The sequence below is a fragment of the Phyllostomus discolor genome, chromosome 12, assembly GCF_004126475.2.
Source record: "Phyllostomus discolor isolate MPI-MPIP mPhyDis1 chromosome 12, mPhyDis1.pri.v3, whole genome shotgun sequence".
Taxonomy (NCBI): domain Eukaryota; kingdom Metazoa; phylum Chordata; class Mammalia; order Chiroptera; family Phyllostomidae; genus Phyllostomus; species Phyllostomus discolor.
Window position 1 is genome coordinate 19,590,733 of NC_040914.2, and position 18,913 is coordinate 19,609,645.

Here is an 18,913-nt window from a genome sequence, read left to right on the forward strand (position 1 = left end):
TCCTCTTTTCCCCAAGATCCCACTAATAGGCCAAGGTCTTCCTTCAGTGGCTCAGTCACTCTTACTGGCTTGAACTTCGTCTGACAGCGTTTCCTGCCCATGAGCGGTCAGTCTAGCTCTTGGCCTGTCCGAGTCATTACACAGACTGATTTCATGACTTCTTTTTCCTTCCATCCATCAGGTTGGGCTGCCAGGCAGATAGACACATCTCTGGCACCCAACTTGGCTTCTCCCCAGTCCCTTCCTGTTCCTCGGTCCCCTCCCAGCTATCAGTAGCACCAAGTGTGTCCTGCCCCTGGAAATTTTAGAACCAGTTGCCAGTGTGAGGATAAGTCACTGTACTCAATCTGAATGCATAAAATAGCCCTTAAGATAGCAAATGAAACAAGGAAGAAGACATGGAGGAAGAGAGCACGGGGCTTGTGGGGGCCTACCGGGAGCAGGACAATGAAGACCAGGGAGCTCCTTTCATTTCTAAAGACACTCCCTAGGGCTCGACTTTGAGGAGGAAAAGAGACACAGAGTCATGGATGGAAGTAGAGGGAGTGAAGACGGTGTTGAGATGGTGTGCTGAGCACAAGAACAGTAGTTACCTGCTTCAGCTCTTCATAACTCACTATCAAGAAGTTCTCTTTCCCTCTCATGGACATCCAGCCGCAGACGTGTTCCAACCACGACCCAAATGCCACTGCAGGGATGGGGAGGCAGAGAGAGTGGATGCATGACTGGCTGTGTGAAGGCAGGCACCCTCTGGTAGGTTCACTCTTGTGGGCACATTTGCTCACACAATGTCTGGCCCATTTATAAGTATTTTCTCAGTGAGTGGGTGAGTGTGAAGGTGGTGAGTTATTACCCATCATCAGCCGTTTACCTTCTGTGAGCAGGGCTCGTGCAGAGCAGGCTCTGCCCCCAGTTACCAGGGCCTCCTGAGGAGATCTCGCCAGAGAGCCATGTGGCCGGAGGAGTGGCATTCTGGCTGCCCTGACTCTGTGTGGCATTCAGAATGTTGGATTGATGGGTAACTGTCAGTGCCCTGGATATTCTTGTGTCTTCTTGCTTTCATTTTGCCATGGCAATTATTGTTCCTTTGGAAATGATGTCTCTTTCCTCTGGCTTATGATTTTTTTCCAATTCCCCCCTTGTTGGGGACCACTTGGTGTGGTTTTGGAGACTGTAGCCCTGAGAGAGCAACCTCTGAGAGGGGCTGGTTCATCTCCCTGGAAAACCAGGTCATAATGCAGGTGGCAGGCATGACTGGATTCTAACACCGAGGGCCCTGTGGGAGTCAGATATGAAATGTACATGTTTGTCCTCTGAAACCCGCTCTGCTCAGTGATAAGCCCTGTTAGTGTAACACAGATGCTTGAGTGACACTCCCTACTTTGTCATATACGCCTTTACATCCATCTGGTGCCTGCCTGCCCTAGAACCCAACCTGAAAAGATTTCTGTGTTTCTTCAATTGTTATCTAGAGACAGGGTTAGTTTTTATGACTACAGCCTGTTGGACATTGATGGGTAAGCTGTGCATGTGTGCTGTGTCTCCGCTCATTCCGGTCCTAATAAAAGCCGTGTCCAAGAAGGGCTCTGGACATTCCCCGCTAGAGGGAATCGGCTCCCCTTTCAGACTGTTTATTTCCATCTCCAGAGGCCCCCGGGGGATTTTGCTGGCCAAAGCCGCCCTCACACCCCACCCTCACACTGAGCTTTCCTAGAGACCAGGGGAAGATTTATTGATAATAGTTGTGAGGCTGGGATTTGTTCTTCAACCTGAGATGTCATCCGTGAGGGAAATTCTCACATGCGCCTTCTTGAAAATTGTCCTTCCCTATACAGGAGTGTGACCTGTGGCCCATGGGCCACTTGGGGCCCAGGATGGCTGTGAATGTGGCCCAACATAAAACTGTAAGTGTACTTAAAACATGAGCTTTTTTGGTGATTACACGCCGCAATGTATTTGAGGTGTGGCCCAAGATAACTCTTCTTCTTCCATTGTAGCCCAGAGACGCCAACAGGTTGAGCACCTGTGCACATCTCCATGGGAGGTAAGTCTTCCCACTCCACCCTCTGTATCTGATCTATTTTCTAGTTTTTAATGGCTGTCTACCATGCCCAAGCCCTTTTCTTTTCTTTTGCCTGAATCTTTATTTAGAGCCCTTGTTGACCACAAAGGGCAGTGGGGAATTCTACTCAGTGAACCTGTCACTCGAAAATGAGCACAAAGAAAAGGCATTGTCAGGTAAAATGCTGAGGGAATTTACCACTTTTGTCACAAGAGAACTAGTTTCCATTACACTTTCTGAACAAATAAAGTGGATCCAGGAGAAAGGATCCAGTGGGCCAAGAAATAAAAGGGAAAAAATTTTAAATCTTGAAAAAAAATTGTAAAACAAAAAAGGAAGCATGACATACCAAAATGTATAAGAAGAAGCAAAAGCAGCTCAAGGAGGAGAGTTTAGAGTGATAAATTCCTGCATCAAGAAAAAGAAAGATCTCAAAGAGACAAGCCACTTTTATGCAGCAAGAAGAAAACAACAAAGACGAGAGAAGAAAAAAAATAGAAAACATTAGAACAGATTAACAAAAATGAGAGCAGTTTTTTTAAAGATAAACAAAACTGACAATCCTTTAGCTAGACTAAGAGAAGAACAGAGAAGACTCAGATAAATAAAAGAAGGGACATTGTAGCCAATGCCATGTAAACATGAAGGACTGTAAGGGACTGTCATGGACAACCACACACCAAATAATTGGATAACTTAGAGGAAATGGGTAAATTCGTAGAAATGTATCACACAACCTGCCAAAACCGAGTCATGAAAAAAAAGAAAATCTGAATAGCCCAATAACAAGTAAGGAGACTGCATCAGTAAGCCGAATCTCCTGACAAAGGAAAGCCCAGGACCAGATGGTTTCCTGGTCAACTCTATAAAATATTAAAGAAAGCATTAAGGTCCATCCTTCTCAAACTTCAAAAAAAAATTGTAGAGGGCCCTGGCTTGTGTGGCTCAGTGGACTGAGTGCTGGCCTGTGAACCAAAAGATCGCTGGTTCAATTCCCAGTCAGGGTACTTGCCTGGGATGTTGGCCAGGTCCCCATTTGGGGGCCTGTGAGAAGCAGCTGATCAATATAACTCTCACACATTGAAGATTCTCTCCCTGTCTTTCTCCCTAACTCTTTCTCTCAAAAAAAAAAAAAAAAGAAATGAAGATTATAGTTATTACTGGAAGGTTATATTTGCACTTCCTAGAGAATCAAAGAGAACCTACAGGGAAACAATTAGGATTAAGAGGAGAGTTTATTCAGCCCTGGCTGGTGTGGATCAGTTGATTGAGTGCCTGCCTGAGAACCAAAGTGTTACCTGTTTGATTCCCAGTCAGAGCACATGCCTGGGTTGTGGGCCTGGTGTCCAGTAGGGCAGGTGAGATGCAGCCACACATTGATGTTTCTCTCCCTCTCTTCCTTACTCCCTTCCCTTCTCTCTAAAAATAAATAAATAAAATCTTTTTTTTTTAAAAGAGGAGAGTTCTTTCAGATTTCTGAATCCCCAATCAACATTCAAAATCATTTACATTCCTCCAAATCAGGCATAAAACAACTGGAAAATGTAATTTAAAGATGTCATTGATCAAGAAGAAATGAAATACATCTATAAAAAGAGCTTGAGCTTATCATTTAAGTAATCATAAAGGATCATTTAATACCTCTGAAAAGCTTTAGGTAAGGGGGAGGGTAAACAAAGGGCTATTCCTATAAATGAAGATATAACCTAAGTAATACATGCCATTTCTTTCCTAATTATTCTGTATAATTATCATAATAAAAATCATAAAAAATACCAACAATAACAAGTGTCACCAAAGACATGATGTAACAGGTGCACTCATATGCTATTGGTGGGACATTTATAGTGATCAATGCTTACAGTACTGCCTGCATTGTCAGGATATAAATTGATGCAAGCACTCTAGAAAACAGTTCACTGTCTTTTAAAGAAGAAAATTCATATTCACTATGCCTCAGCAGTTCTACACTCTGATTTATACAACGGAAAGAAAATCATGCACCCATGTAACAGAAATACATTATTCCCAATAGCCTTAAGCTCAAAACACCTCATTTAATTTTTAACTCAGCACTGACAAAATGTTGGGAGAAGCATTTGAGCAAAACAAGGAACGACTTCAGTGATGCTTACAAACAGCAATCATCATTCATCCCTTTCGATCCTCCCCTTGGCCAAAGCTCACCCAGTGGTGCTGCTGGTATGTCTGCTTAGTGGGGCAGGGGGCACCTGACAGAGGACCACACAGACCATGAAAACATGCTTGGTGTAGAAAGTAGTGTGGGGTCTTTTGCACAGGGAATTCTGGGATTCCGGGTTCCCAGAGCATGGGTGATGCAAGGGTCTCGAGCTCCAGGAGACCCTCAGGAAAGACATCTGGAGCAGGAGGGCCTCTCGGGCTTTGTTACTGTGTATGGTCTAGGGCTCGAGCGAAGCCCCAGGGTCCAGAGCAGGGTCCCCTCCTACCTGGGTCTAAGGACACTGCTTCCTGGGCCTTAAATTCCCAAAGGTTTGTATCGACCTTCTACAGCACTGCAGACAACTCAGGATACTGGAATTAGTTCATAACAATAAAGATTCTGGTGTTGACTGGGTAAGAGAGACCTGTGTGCTGAGTTTTAGGGTGCAGAGAAGCAAGGTGTCTCAATAAAGGTGAGGTTCTCAGGGCTATTGAGTGGACTTCCTTTTTACCGGTGTGAGCGGAAGGCCCATCCAGACTCCTTTCTCCATGGAAGGGCAAGATCAAACACAGCATTGATGAGGGGGTTGTTACCTTTTTGCCCCACTGTAAGAGGAATCTGAAGCAAAGAAGAACTTAGGGAGGAAGTGCTCAGCCAGGACCAGGTCAAAAGAAACACGCCTGTGGGATTTGAACACTGAACTTTACGCTGTGGGCAAACAGTCCAAGGACTGTGGACTTGTCCCCGTGTCACAGGTGATTGCCACAACATAGTGTAGAAGGTCCAAATGGCATGTGGCGGGGGCACCGCTGAGTCTGTCAGATTAACCTGGGTGGGAAGTAACAGTGACGCTGGTTAATGAAGCACCAGGGGGGGAGATGGAAAATAAATGCTCATTATTTAACAAAGGTGTATTTGCTGCTGACCATGTGGAAAGCACCACTGCAGGGCCCGGGCTCAACAATGGACAACCTGAAGAACTCACACTTTGGTGGGGAGACACAGGGAACAGAGACACCATTAGAATACAGGCTTGTTGGCACTGAGGGCTAAGGGAAGAAAGAGAGAATACTACAGAGGCGGGGAGGGATGGTGTTTTACATGATGCTGAGAAGGAAGATTTTGCTAAACACAGACACATTGTGGCAGAGACCAGAATGAAGACACTCACCAAGGTTGTGGGATTTAGGTCAAGGGCAGAGTGGAGGGCATGGGGAGGCAGGCTGGGGAAAAGATGGCACGTGGAAGCATCAGACTCATGCCAGCCCTTGGACGAGGGGTTGCTCTATTTATCTAATGAGCTACAGAGGTAGTAGGAGCAGTTTGGGGCCTGGGGACCACGTGCTCCATCTTGAACACACTGCATTAAAGGCACCTGTGGCTTCCTCCAGGACACGTGTCCATGGGCTTCAGAGAAACAGGTCTGAAGCTAGGGAGACATCTCACAGCAGAATTATGGGACTCATCCTGCAGTTTCAAGAAAACTTGCAAAATTTCAAGTTTTGGGAAAACCTAGGAACTGCACAATTAGAAGGATGGAGATCCGATGGTAATGTATACATTTTGAGACATAGGACAAGAGGAAAAAGAGAGATTCATGAGGCTGCAGCTGAAGAATGCTAGAGTGCTCTGGCTGATAGCTCATGGGTTAGAGAGTTGTCCCGAGACACCAAGGTTGCAGGCTTGATCCCTGGTCAGGCCACAAACAAGAAACAATGAATGAAGGCATCAATAAGTGGAACAACAAATCTATGTTTCTCTCTCTTTCTAAAAATCAGATTAAAAATAAATACATGATGAGCAAATAAATAAATGGTGGCAAGTCAGGACAGTGTTGTCCAGGAGGCCAATGAAAAGCAGGCTTTCAGAAAGCCACAGATGTGCTCTGCATTTGTATTAGACAGCTAGGCTGGTTCTCGATGGGGCCAGCTGAAAGGCTGGCTGGGTCTCTGCTGCTCTGTGAGAGTCTGTGGGATCAGAATCTGTGGGTTTCAGCGGGGACGGACCCTCTGTCCCACAGGTGAGGGAGAGGTAGGGATAGGAGGCTGCATTCAGGATGAGGTCTGATGAAGGACACCGGCAATCCTCCAGCCGCCATATTTTACATGCACTCACCATCTCCTTGGGTGAACCCACGAAATATTGTTCTAGTGACTCCGGTTTCTTAACAAAATTGGAGATACTCCAGAAAAAGTAACCAGACGCGAGAGTATCTCTTGGATTTCTGATGAGATAAATCACCTTAAAGAGAAAAATGAAAGCATGAATGTTTCCCATCTTTCCTTATCTTCATAAAAATGGAGCCCTGGCTGGTGTAACTCAGTGGATTGAGTGCTGGCCTATAAACCAAAGGGTCACTGGTTCGATTCCCAGTGAGGGCACATGCCTGGGTTGTGGGCCAGGTTTCCCTGGGCATGCAACAGGCAACCCACACTGGAGTTTCTCTCCTTCTCTTTCTTCCTCCCATTCCCTCTCTCTTTAAAAAAAAATATACATAATAATTTAAAAAATCAATAAACATATCCTTGGGTGAGGATTAAAAAGAAAAGAATGAGCAAAACTAATCTATAGAGTTAGAAGTCAGCGAGTGGTCCCCCTGTGGATGAGCGTTGACTGGGAAGGTGTGGAGGGAATGTCGTAGGGGAGCAAAAACACCCTGAATCGGCATCTGGAAGGTGGCCACCCAACCGTGTACACATGTGAAGATTTGACAACCTAATACTGCAGAATAGCGCAAATACACACACACCTGCAAAAACCTTGGCATTTGAATATCGAAGGTATACCCTGGATTCTGCACCCACTTTCTTGGTGACATAATTCCAGGCTGCAACTCTCTCTTGGCCTCAGTTGCCCCATGCAGGATTCAAAAAACACCGAGGGCTCACATTGTGAATACGTTCAACTCTGCAATAGGGGTGTGATAAATAAGCCTGGGAAGTGATGGGCTGAAACAAAAAACTCCATTTTCTTTACAAGTCTTCTACTGAAGGACACTTAAGCTGCTCCCCTTTCTTGGCTGTTGTAAATAATGCTACAGTGAACAGAGGGATGGGTATGTCTTTTCGAATTAGTGTTTGGGATTTCTTTGGGCATGTACAGTACAGGTTATGGTATCTAGTCAATATATTATAGTGACTATGTATGGTGCCAGGTGGGTACTAGACTCACTGGGGTATCACATCATAAATTACACAAATGTCTAACCACTATGCTGTACACCAGCAACCAATATAATATTGAACACCAACTGTAACTGGAAAATAAAATTGAAAAAAATCTTCACTGTGCTGTGACACGTGGTGAAATTTCCAAGAGAAGAGAATATTATTTTAAGCTTGACAATCTAATTTAAGCACAAAACACTTTTTATAAAAATCACAAACCAATTAGCACCTTCCAGTGAAATGTGTTTCTAAACATCATCTCAGATGTGCTAGGATCTCCCCGATCCCTTCTAGGGGCATCCGCTAGCCCCATAAGTGACTCGTGTGGCTGCTAAGCTCAACAGACAGCTGGATCTAGGTAGACGCCATGCTGAGTAAAGCTGGTCAGGTGCTGGAGCAATCACTCTGCATTTAGCCTTCCTTTCTGAATTTTCTGCTTCCCAAGTGGCCAGCTCTATGTCTGCTGCTTCTACCTGAGTGGCAGGAGGCATTTATTTAATTAAGATGGGCTAATTATTTTTTTAAAGATTTTATTTATCTATTTTTAGACAGAGGGGACGGGAGGGAGAAAGAGAGGGAGAGAAACATCCATATGTGGTTGCCTCTTGTTCACCCCATGCTGGGGACATGGCCCGCCATCCAGGCATGTGCCCTCACTGGGAATTCAACCAGCAACCCTTTGGTTTGCAGGCCTGTGCTCAATCCACTGAGCCACACCAGCCAGGGCGAGATGGGCTAATTAATTTTTACAGCAACAAGAGGCAGCTTATCGAGTATGTAACACCGTTATAAATTCCACTTGGGTTGAAAACGTCATTTTCTCAGACTCTGGCATGACCGTTTTGCTTTGCTTCTGGTTTGGACTGTGGCATTGCCCAATGCAGAGTCTCACGTGCCCCCAACCCCACCCCAGACCTACTGAATGAGATTGCACCTCATCCCGATCCCTAGGTGATTCCTAGGCACTTTCACAGTAGAAAAGCATTAATCAAACACATCTTGACCATTGTGCACTGACCTTGGTCTTGGACTGGAAGAGAGACTTGGGGAAGAGTTGGATGGGGAGGTGGGAGGAGACGTGGCCTGGGCCCTCCCTGCCCTTCAGGGCTTCGTATCCATTCATAGTCTCTACCCAGGGAGAGCGTTCCCAAATGGGCACAGATTGGATCCACGTGGGATCCCCCTTGGAATGAATCAGGCAGAGAATTTCAATCAACCAGTTTGTTCCTGGATAAAGAAGAAAAAAAGCATGGACACTCATTTTTGGAATCTGACTTTTATTTATTTTATTTTATTAAAGAATTTATTGATTTATTTTTAGAGAGGGGAAAGGGAGAGAGAAAGAGAGGGACAGAAACATCAATGCATGGTCGCCTCTTGCACGCCCCTGCTGGAGACCTGGACCACAACCCAGGCATAGGCCCTGAGTAGGAATCGACCGGTGACCCTTTGGTTCACAGCCCGTGCTCAATCTGCTGAGCCACACCAGCCAGAGTGAATCTGAATTTTAAAAAATACCACAATAGAATGTCACATAAACCATGCTCCCTAACTGTTTCTGAGCACACAGTCCAGTGGCATGAAGCATATTCACACTGGTACGCAACCAATCTCCAGAAACTTTATATTTGGCAAGACTGAAACTCTGTGCCCATTAAACAACAACTCTCCATTTTCCCTTCCCCCCAGTTCTTGGCACCCCCCACCCTCTTTCTCTTTTAGAGTTCAATTACTCTCCACAGCTCATGGAAGTAGATCAGATGGTCTTTCTCCTTCTGTGACTGGTATATTTCACTTAGCATAACGTCCTCAGAGTCCACCCACGCTGTAGCCTGTGTCAGAACTTTGTTCCCTTTCGAGGCTGAAGAATATTCCATTGTGTGTATAGACCATGTTTTGGTCATCATGCACCTGCCAATGGACATTAGGGTTGCTTCCACCTTCGGGCTATTTGCCTAAATCCATCGCCCTTGACTTTTCACTACCATGCCTCTTCCAGTGTCTCCAGCCTCAGTCCTTGCCCATCTCGTAGTTTTGTCTGCTGCCCATCCTCCTCTTAGAGATATGATTCACACCCTTTCAGTCTCTCAAAGTGGCCAGGCTCTTTTCCAGTTCCTGCCCATTGTCCATGCTGATGCCTTTACTGAAAATACCCCTTTCCACAAAATAGTTTCATATTCACTTTTTTCATCTTGATTTAGATGCTTTTTTAAATCTACACCTTATTTTTTGACTGTGGTAGGTGTGTTTATTCACCCCTTCCTCCTAGGTTCACTCAGATATACCTGACCATTGAAAATGGTACACAGTTAAAGAATACAATGTGATGATTTGGTGTGTGTGCGTATGTGTGTACACATTGTGAAATGATTACCACCGTCAAGCTAATTAATAGACCCATCATCTCACATAATTACTTCCTTTCCTATTTCTCCTGTGAGGACTTTGCTGGTCATCACCTTCTGCTTCTCCATACAAGCCCCCAATCTGTCTCAGAATTTGCGCATATGGGTTCCCTACCACCTTCGTGTACCCACTCTGGACACTCCTCTTACTCTGTAACTTCCTGGTAACTCTGTTTCTCTGACTGTGGTTGGTACTAGGGCCCAGCTTTTGTCCCCAGAGCGCTGAACCTGGGCCGACAAAGAGAAAGCACTCGTGAACAGATGAAGGACGCGGCCACGGTCTGTCTCGGCATCTGATCCGCTCCCTTACCTGATTTGGGGAAAGACAATATTAAGACATCTTCGTCCTTAAACACAAAATTGTGCATTGCTTTCAGGTGCTCCAGTGTGTAACCCACGACAGGGAAAGGTACCCCTTCAAACCACATGTATCCGTCTGACATTACGGCAAGCTCTTTGAACCAGTTGTTAAGAGTTCCAGCTGCAGCCACTGTGAGAATCTGTGGCAGCTGCCGAGAGATAGACCTTTTATAATAAAGATAAAATAATCATTAATCTCCCCAGGTTTGTTGGGGAGTTGCCTGCTGATAAAGAGACGCAGATATTGTAACTAAGAGGTGGTCACAAGGTCGATGAGATTGAGCAAGTGTGAAGAGAACATTACGGTGTAATCTGACTTTGAATTCATGGGACGGAACCAGGAATTCAACAAGCCCAAGGATGTAGAAATGTGGGCAAATTTAAACTATTTTTAATAAAATTTATTTTTAGAACAGTTTCATTTATTTTTTAAAGATTTTATTTATTTTTAGAGAGGAGAAGGGAGAGAGAAAGAGAGGGAGAGAAACATCAATGTGTGGTTGCCTCTGGAGTGCTGCCCAGTGAGCCCCCAGGCAGGTGCCCTGTCTGGGAATCAGACCAGGGACCCCTTGGTTCATAGCCCATGCTCAATCCACTGAGACACAACAGCCAGGGTAGAACAGTTTAAGATACATAGGAAAATTGCAAAGACAGTATAGAGAATTCTTATAATTTATACTTTACTCAGAGTTCCCTAGCTTATACCTAATGTCCGTTTTCCGTCCCAGGACACCATTATAGCGACTTGTCTGTTGTGTCTCCTCACGCTCCTTTTGGAATTTGAGGGAGAAAGACAAGAAACCAGACGGTGTCTAACAGTGTATTAACTTCCATGCAGGTGAAAGTTAAGGCACCTTTAGAAACACATGGAGGAAGAGCTCACTAAGGATTAGGAGACGGGCGAAATTCCAATAGGAGGTCATTTTTTAAAAATATATATTTTATTGATTATGCTATTACAGTTGTCCCATTTCCCCCCTTTACTCCCCTCCACCCTGTAAACCCTCTCCCACCTTTATTCTCCCCTTTATTCATGTTCGTGTGTCATAAGTTCTTTAGCTTCTACATTTCCCATACTATTCTTACCCTCCCCCTGTCTATTTTCAACCTACAATCTATGCTACTTATTCTCTGTTCCTTTTCCCCCTCTCTCCTCCTCCCACTCCCCTGTTGCTAAGCCTCCATGTGATCTCCATTTCTGTGGTTCTGTTCCTGTTCTAGTTGTTCCCTTAGTTTCTTTTTGTTTTAAATGTGGTTGTTAATAATTGTGAGTTTGCTGTCCTTTTACTCTACATGTTTTTTTCTTTATCTTCTTTTCTTTATCTTCTTAGATAAGTCCCTTTAATATTTCATAAAATAAGGGCTTGGTGATGATGAACTCCTTTAACTTGACCTTATCTGAGAAGCACTTTATCTGTCCTTCCATTCTAAATGAAAGCTTTGCTGGATAAAGTATTGTGGGATATATGTCCTTGCCTTTCATGACTTGGAATACTTCTTTCCAGCCCCTTCCTTCTTGCCTGTAAGGTTTCTTTTGAGAAATCAGCTGACAGTCTGATGGGAACTCCTTTGTCGGTTACCGTCCCCTTATCTCTTGCTGCTTCTAGGATTCTCTCCTTCATTTTTACCTTTGCTAATGTAATTACGATGTGCATTGGTGTGTTTCTGCTTGGGTCCAACTTCTTTGGGGCTCTCTGAGCTTCGTGGATTTCTTGGACGTCTATTTCCTTTGCCAGATTGGGGAAGTTCTCCTTTATTATTTGTTCAAATATGTGCTCAATCTGTTACTTTTCCTCTTCCCCTTCTGGTACCCCTATAATTCGGATGTTGGAACGTTTAAGTGTCCTGGAGGTTCCTAAGCTTCTCCTCATTTTTTTTTGAATTCTTATTTCTTCATTTTTTCCTGTTTGGTTGTTTTTCCTTCCTTCTGGTCCACTCTATTGTTTTCAGTCCCAGTTTCCTTCCCCTCACTATTGGTTCTCCGTGCATCTTCCTTCATCTCTTTTATGGTAACTTGCATTTTTTCATGTAAATTGTGCCCAAAATCAACCAATTCTGTGAACTTCCTGATCACCAGTGTTTTGAACTGTGCATCTGATAGATTGGCTATCTCTTGGTAGCTCAAAAGGATGAGCCCTTGGGCATTGATCGGTTTTTCTGTTTGAGACATCTCTCTCTCTCTCTCTCTCTCTCTCTCTCTCTCTCTCTCTCTCTGGCCTAGTCACTCCTGTTATGGTGAGGGGCGGAGCCTTAGGTGTTTGCCGGGGCTGGGCAGCACAGTCGCTAGATTGTGACGTTGTATGTGGGGGGGGGCGGGGGGGGGAACAATGGTAGTAGCTCTGTTCTCCTGGGACCACAGTCCCTTCCCTGGGATCCTGGGCTGCGCGCTCTCTCCCAGTTCACAATCGCCGCCTCACTGGGTCTGCCAGCTGCTGCTCGTGTACTCAGGGTCGACCCTCTGCGATCCTGCACACCCCGGATGCCTCACACACTCCTGGTTGCCTCATGTGCTCTCCGCTGTCTGTTCCACGACCCATGCTGCAACCCTCGCCCAGCTTCTTGTCTCCGTACCTCCTACCCGTCGGGATGAATGGGTCTACTTCAACTTCTTGGCTGTCCGATTTCCTTTCAGATAAATTCTCTGTCAGTTCTGGGTGTTATCCTGCCTCTAAATTGTTGTTGTTCTAATCTTGGTTGTGCGATGGGGTACAGTGCATCCACCTATGCCTCCATCTTGCTGGAAGTCCTCAGGAGGTCATATTTACTTACTTAAATCCTCACCTGAGGATGTGTTTTACTGATGTTGAGAGAGAGAGAAACATCGATGTGGGAGAGAATCAATGTTTTGCCTCCCCTATGCACCCCGACTAGGGATCGAACCCACATCCTTAAGAAAGAAAATTCAACAAAATCAGGAAAACAACACATGAATAAAACTAGAAGTTTCACAGAGAGCTAGAAACCATGAAGAAGAACCAAATGGAAGTTCTGTAGCTGAAAAAGACTACAGTGAATGAAATGATAAACCACAAAAATGCAATAGAGAGCATCAACCACAGAATGGATCCAGCAGAAGAAAGAATCTGTGACTTAGCAGACAGGAGCTCCAAACTCATGCAGTCAGAGGAGAACAAAAATAAAAAGGATGACAATAAAGAAAGCCTACGTCATGTGTGGGTCACCATAAAAAGAGATTATTTGCAAGTTATTGGAATCTCAGAAGGAGAAGAGACAGGAGAAGGCAGGAAGCGTGTTTGAAGAAACAGTGGCTGAAAATGTCCCACATCTGGTGAGAGATCTGGAAATCCAAGTTCATGGGGGGTATAGTGACCCCATCAACTCAGAGAGCTCTCTCCAAGACACAGTATAATAACACTTTGAAAAAGAAAAGACAAAGGCATAATTTTAGAAGCATCAACATAGCCCTGGCCAGGTGGCTAGGGCACATTCCAAGGTTTTTGGTTCGATTCCTGATTGGGGCGTGTGTGGGAGGCAACCCACAATGTGTATCTCTCCCTCTCTCTCTCTCTCTCTCTCTCTCTCTCTCTCTCTCTCTCTCTCTCTCTCTCTCTCTCTCTCTCTCTCCTCCCTTCCTGTCTCTTTAAAATCAGTAAATATATCCTCAGGTGAGGATATATGTATCCTCACCTTCTCTGTATGCTCCTCTCAGCGCACATACTAAACTAACACACTGGTAACCTAAAAGTAAAAGGGCTTTCAAAGTGAGAGGCAACAAGCATTTATGTGAGGTCAAACAAACAAAAAAGGGAATAGCTACTGGGGAAGCACTTATTCAGGCAGAAGCCAAAAAAAGTGACTGAATAGGAGACAAAAGACAATGGGGTACCTCTTGGCATCAATAAGCTTAATGTATCAATGTTAATTCTTTTTTTAAAAGATTGTATTTATTTATTTTTAGACAGAGGGGAAGGGAGGGAGAGAAACATCTATCTGTGGTTGCCTCTGACTCACCCCCTACTGGGGATCTGGCCTGCAACCCAGGCATGTGCACTGAGTGGGAATCAAACCAGTGACCCTTTGGTTTGAAGGCAGGCACTCAATCCATTGAGCCACACGAGCCAGGGCGTAGTGATCTTAATTCTAAACAATGTTTTAAATATTCAGTCCAGTAGGCATCAGTCCAGGAATCATAATATCTTCTATCTTGTTACCTTTGCAAGGGACTGTTTGCTTCAGCCCCTGTTCTAGGTAACTTTCCCCAGTTTCAACACCCAGAGGTTTGAGGCACAAGATGTGCAAGGCACTCCCTCTGGGGAGGCCACTCTGGCTCTGTGTTAAAGTGGCTCCTCTTACATTGATTTTTACAACACAAAACTTGGGTTGAATCTGAAAAAAAAATCCAGGTAGTTTTCCCCCAACAGCGCCACCCCAGTACCTGCAGGATATGTGGTCATCCCTGTCTGGGAAGGCCAAGTGAGTACAAACATCATAGCAGGGGGCCAGTGGAGCAGAGACCTGGCCTGGGGCCATTATCTGCCCCGGGGCTCAGTGATGGGCCATTCAGTGGTCCATGCAGTTACAGTCCTGTCTCTGCTTTGAACAGAGGGTTCAGCCCTCTGAACAGCTCGAGCAAGGCATCCACTCTGCTACCTACCTCACGGAATGCAGGGACATTCATAACAGCTCTTATCAATACACAGAGTGCCACAAATTCTTTTTTAAAAATATTTTATTGATTTATTTTTAGAGAGAGAGAAAGGGAAGAGAAAGAGGGAGAGAAACATCCATGTGCAAGAGATACATTAATCAGTTCCCTCTCCCACACCTCCTGCCGGGGACCTGGCCAATAACCCAGGCATGTGCCCTGACTAGAAATGGAACCAGCAACCTTTCAGTTTGCAGGCCGGTGCTTAGTCCCCTGAGCCACACCAGCCAGGGCCACATTGTACTTTCTTTAAAACTTTAAGAATTATATGTATGAGGGGAAGCTTCAATTTCTCTGAGAATTTCGTATACACAGGGTCTGGCACAAATAACGCCCCTGTGTATTACAAAATCTTTTATTACAAAATCATATGCATGGAATCCTGTAACAACAGTATCATACTCCAGCACAGCGTATGACATTCTAGCTGACATGTTCAAATGAAACCTATAAATTATTACACCCACCTCACTACCCTACCAACCACACTCGCACAGGCATTACTTTTGCCGGACCCCGTACAATGGCAGTGATTCACCAGGGCCTTGATCTGAATGCGAGTTCTTGCCCACAAATGCCCTGCTGGGTCCCCACCATGTCCAGCGCTGTGTTAGTCCCCGTGGAGCTTTGGCTGTGCCTTGTTTCAAGAAAAGGTGTCACTCACGTGAGGAGAGATTGCTTCTTCATGGGTCAGAGTGGTCAGGGAAAGCCTTTCTCTTGAGAGGCAGTGGATGAATCCTATAACTTCTGTTTCTTCGTGGACACCAAGACTGATCTACAAACTGTGGAAGGAAAAACAGGAGTGAGGGTCAGCGTCAGTGGTTCAGCCTCCAGGGTAAGGCCCTCCTCTTGGCTGGAGTTCTGGTCTACCCCCAAAAACCAAACACGAGTACCTGGAACAGGGGAGGGGTGGGAGGGTGCTAGGGAGCAGTGGCCTGGGGAGGATGGAAGTATTTCTCTCTCTCAAATACAACGTGTCCTGATTGATTATTGTATGACTTGGTTTTTAAAAATCGAGTATTTTAACATAAACTATGGTTTATGTTTAACATAATAGTCCATAGTTTAACATAAACTATGTATTTTAACTATAAACTATGCAGTCCATTATTAGAGCAAATGTATTAAATTGATCCTTTTCAGCATTAAGGGAGTTGTTAAAATGGGCAGTCTCTTATGTTGACTGAGAATAATTTACAATGACTTAAAATCTGACACACATACACTTAACACATTCGTATCCACTTACCCAGTGATTTCACTCAGATAATCAAAAATCAGACAAAAACACCCTCCCACAGTTACTCAAAAATCAGTCTGGAAGGAACCTATTTGGTCATGGTCATATCAAAATATTAAAAACCACCAAATTATGCTTTCAACATTTTACTTGTTTTTAGAGAGGCGGGGGTGGGGAGAAAGAGAAGGAGAGAAATATCAATGTGTGGCTGCCTTTCACACACCCCCAACCTGGGACCTGGCCTGCAACCCAGGCATGTGCCCTGCCTGGGAATCAAACCAGTGACCTTTTGGTTTACAGGCTGGTGCTCAATCCATTGAACCACACCACCAGGGCAAAGTACGCTTTAATAGGGGAATAGTATATCCATATTTTGAAATTCTGTGAAAGGATGAAGAAAGGTGAGGTAGGTTTCTGCATTCACATGGAAAACTCTCCATAATGAAGATCAAGACCCATGACAGCCCTGGCTGGTGTGGCTCAGTTGTACAAGTGTCATCCCACAAACTAAAAGGTCACCAGTTCAATTCCCAGGCAGGGCACACACCTGGGTTGCATGCTGAGTTCCTGGTTAGGGATATGCAAGAAGCAACCAATCGATGTTTCTCTTACTGATTTTTTTTCTCGCTCTCTCACCCCCTTCCTCTCTCTTTAAAATCAACAAACATACTAAAAATGTTTTCAAAAATCCCTCTGAAAGTCTTTTCTGCAAAGTAGGATTTCAACATTGTGGACAATGTCATTAATGGAACTAAATATATACTTATATTTACTTGGCTGCTAGGAAGCTCAATTCCAATTGTACAGTCTCACCCTATACAATGTGTGCACTGCTAACTTGATCTCTTGCTACATTATGCTGAAGTTCCTAGATTTTAATCTATTCATTTTATTATTGTTGGCTAGTTATTTTCATCAGCTGTCTAAAACTTTCTGGGCCCAAGCAGTAAAAAAAGAAAAAAGAAAAGAAAAGAAGTGGGGAGGAAAGAAGGCAGGGAGAGGTGGCACGTGCACTGCTGAGAATCTACCGTGTGGCAGTTCTGGGAGTGGTCCAGGAAAGCAGGCACACAATGGGGACTCAGAGCTGGGTTACTCCCAACCTGTGCTGGCAAGGAGACCCTGTCCCTGGGGGCAAGGGAAGGACACACAGGCCCCAGCGCCAGGAGGTGGTCCAACTGTTAAAACCCTTGCTGCACTTGAACTGGATGGTGTCCCTGTGAAGAGGTGGTCCAGTGTTCCCAGGATTTGAGAAGTCCCAGGAAACAGCAACTATACAATGAATTGATTGTCTCTAGCTAAGCACCACTGATACCCTGATATAAGGTAATAAAAAGCTTCAGGTGAGTTATAGGCCATCGAAAGGCACGTGTGGAGGCCACAGACCCTTCCTCAGTAAGACTATCGAGCAGCGCATGTGCAGATCAGCTCAGGGCTTGACCATTGGAAAAGCTCCAGAGAGCTTTCCAATGGTTCAGGTTCAACAGAGGCAGATGCAGGGTCAGAGGGGCAGGGTCAGGGTCAGGGTCAGGGGCGGGGTGTGGGAGCAGGCTCTGGGAGGAAATAGGACTGCTTGCCCACATAGAACAGCACAGCTGCTGTGTCTGGGTCCCAAACAGGGCTGAGACTTTCCTGGAAGCCCGACAAGAAAGGTTACGAGGTGGAGAGGGAAGGAGCAATCACTCAGCCCAGGTTGGAAGGAAATGTCCTGCATGGGTCTTCATCTGTGTGTCAGTGATGTTGCAGACAGTGACGCCGAAGGCACTGCCAGAGGAGTGGTTGTATGTGTTCTGACAGACAATGCTTATATACAGCGTGGGGAGTGGGGCAGAAATGAGTGCTGATTGAGCCACAACCGAGTCTGGGCTGGACTGGGGGCTTCGCATCTCACTGGCTGATTGTCTGAGATGCCCAAGTTCCCCACATCTGGGTGCAAGTCCACAGGATGGCCATCCGGATGGGGAGAGAGAGAAGGGGCAGGAAGTTCACAACAGAGCCTGCCTTTGGGGCTGCTTAATGGAATTGGCTAGTAGCTGGTCTCTTCACCAAGTATCTTTAAGGTGATGAAATTTAACACTGAATTAGGGTATAATCTAGCCTCTGAAGCCTCAGTTTCCTCATATCTCTATGGGCATGATGACACCTACAATCATTTCCCAGGGTCATCGTGGAGGTCAAATGAGAAACAATTTGTACTCACTAAAACCCTCCCTACAATTCAAGCATAGAGACAGGGAAACTCTCCAATGTCTCTTCCCCAGGCCTTTTCTCCTTCCCGCATCTTCTTTTCAAAGGAAACTAAACTCACTTCTTCATCTGCATGGGGTCAAGCACAGATCATTCATGCCAGTGGCCCGCCAACCACAGCCCAGAGTTGGAATCCAACCCGAGCACCCCCCGTTTTTGTACGGCCTGTGAGCTGATGGTTTTCTCATACTTTAATGGTTGACAAAACCAAATCAAAAGACAAGGACTATTCTGTGATACCTGAAATTTGAAATGATGAGATTTCAAATTTCTACAACTTTCTATACATAAAGGTCTATTGGAACACAGTGATGTTCATTTCTGAGGCTTTTTTTTCTATTACTGCAGCTGCTTTGATGCCTCAAGGCAGAGTTGAGTATGTGAGAGACCCTTTGGTCTTTGAAGCCTAAAATACTTACAGTTGAGCTCTTTACAGGAAACGTTTGTTGACCCCTGATCTAACCAACCCATCACCAAATCATCTATACCCCAGCTTCCCTTTCCATTGATCCAGAGGGTCCCCCACCTTAAGAGATCTGTAAGACTCATCCCCCCCACCTGGCCCCTCAACTCCATCTCTCCCCAGC

The 18,913-nt window shown here is 45.1% G+C and overlaps 1 protein-coding gene across 1 annotated transcript in view; it reads right to left on the reverse strand.

Annotated features, from left to right (window-relative positions):
- Nucleotides 1-10,579, reverse strand: part of SULT2A1 (sulfotransferase family 2A member 1) — a 770,207-nt gene extending 759,628 nt beyond the window's left edge. The window contains exons 1-5 of the mRNA XM_028530169.2: nt 10,127-10,579; nt 8,430-8,638; nt 6,360-6,485; nt 872-926; nt 594-688 (exon numbers count right to left, since the gene is read on the reverse strand). Of these exons, the coding sequence (XP_028385970.1) occupies nt 594-688; nt 872-926; nt 6,360-6,485; nt 8,430-8,638; nt 10,127-10,259 (618 nt within the window). The 5' untranslated portion in view covers nt 10,260-10,579. The remainder of the gene's footprint in view (nt 1-593; nt 689-871; nt 927-6,359; nt 6,486-8,429; nt 8,639-10,126) is intronic.
- Nucleotides 10,580-18,913: the final 8,334 nt, after the last annotated feature.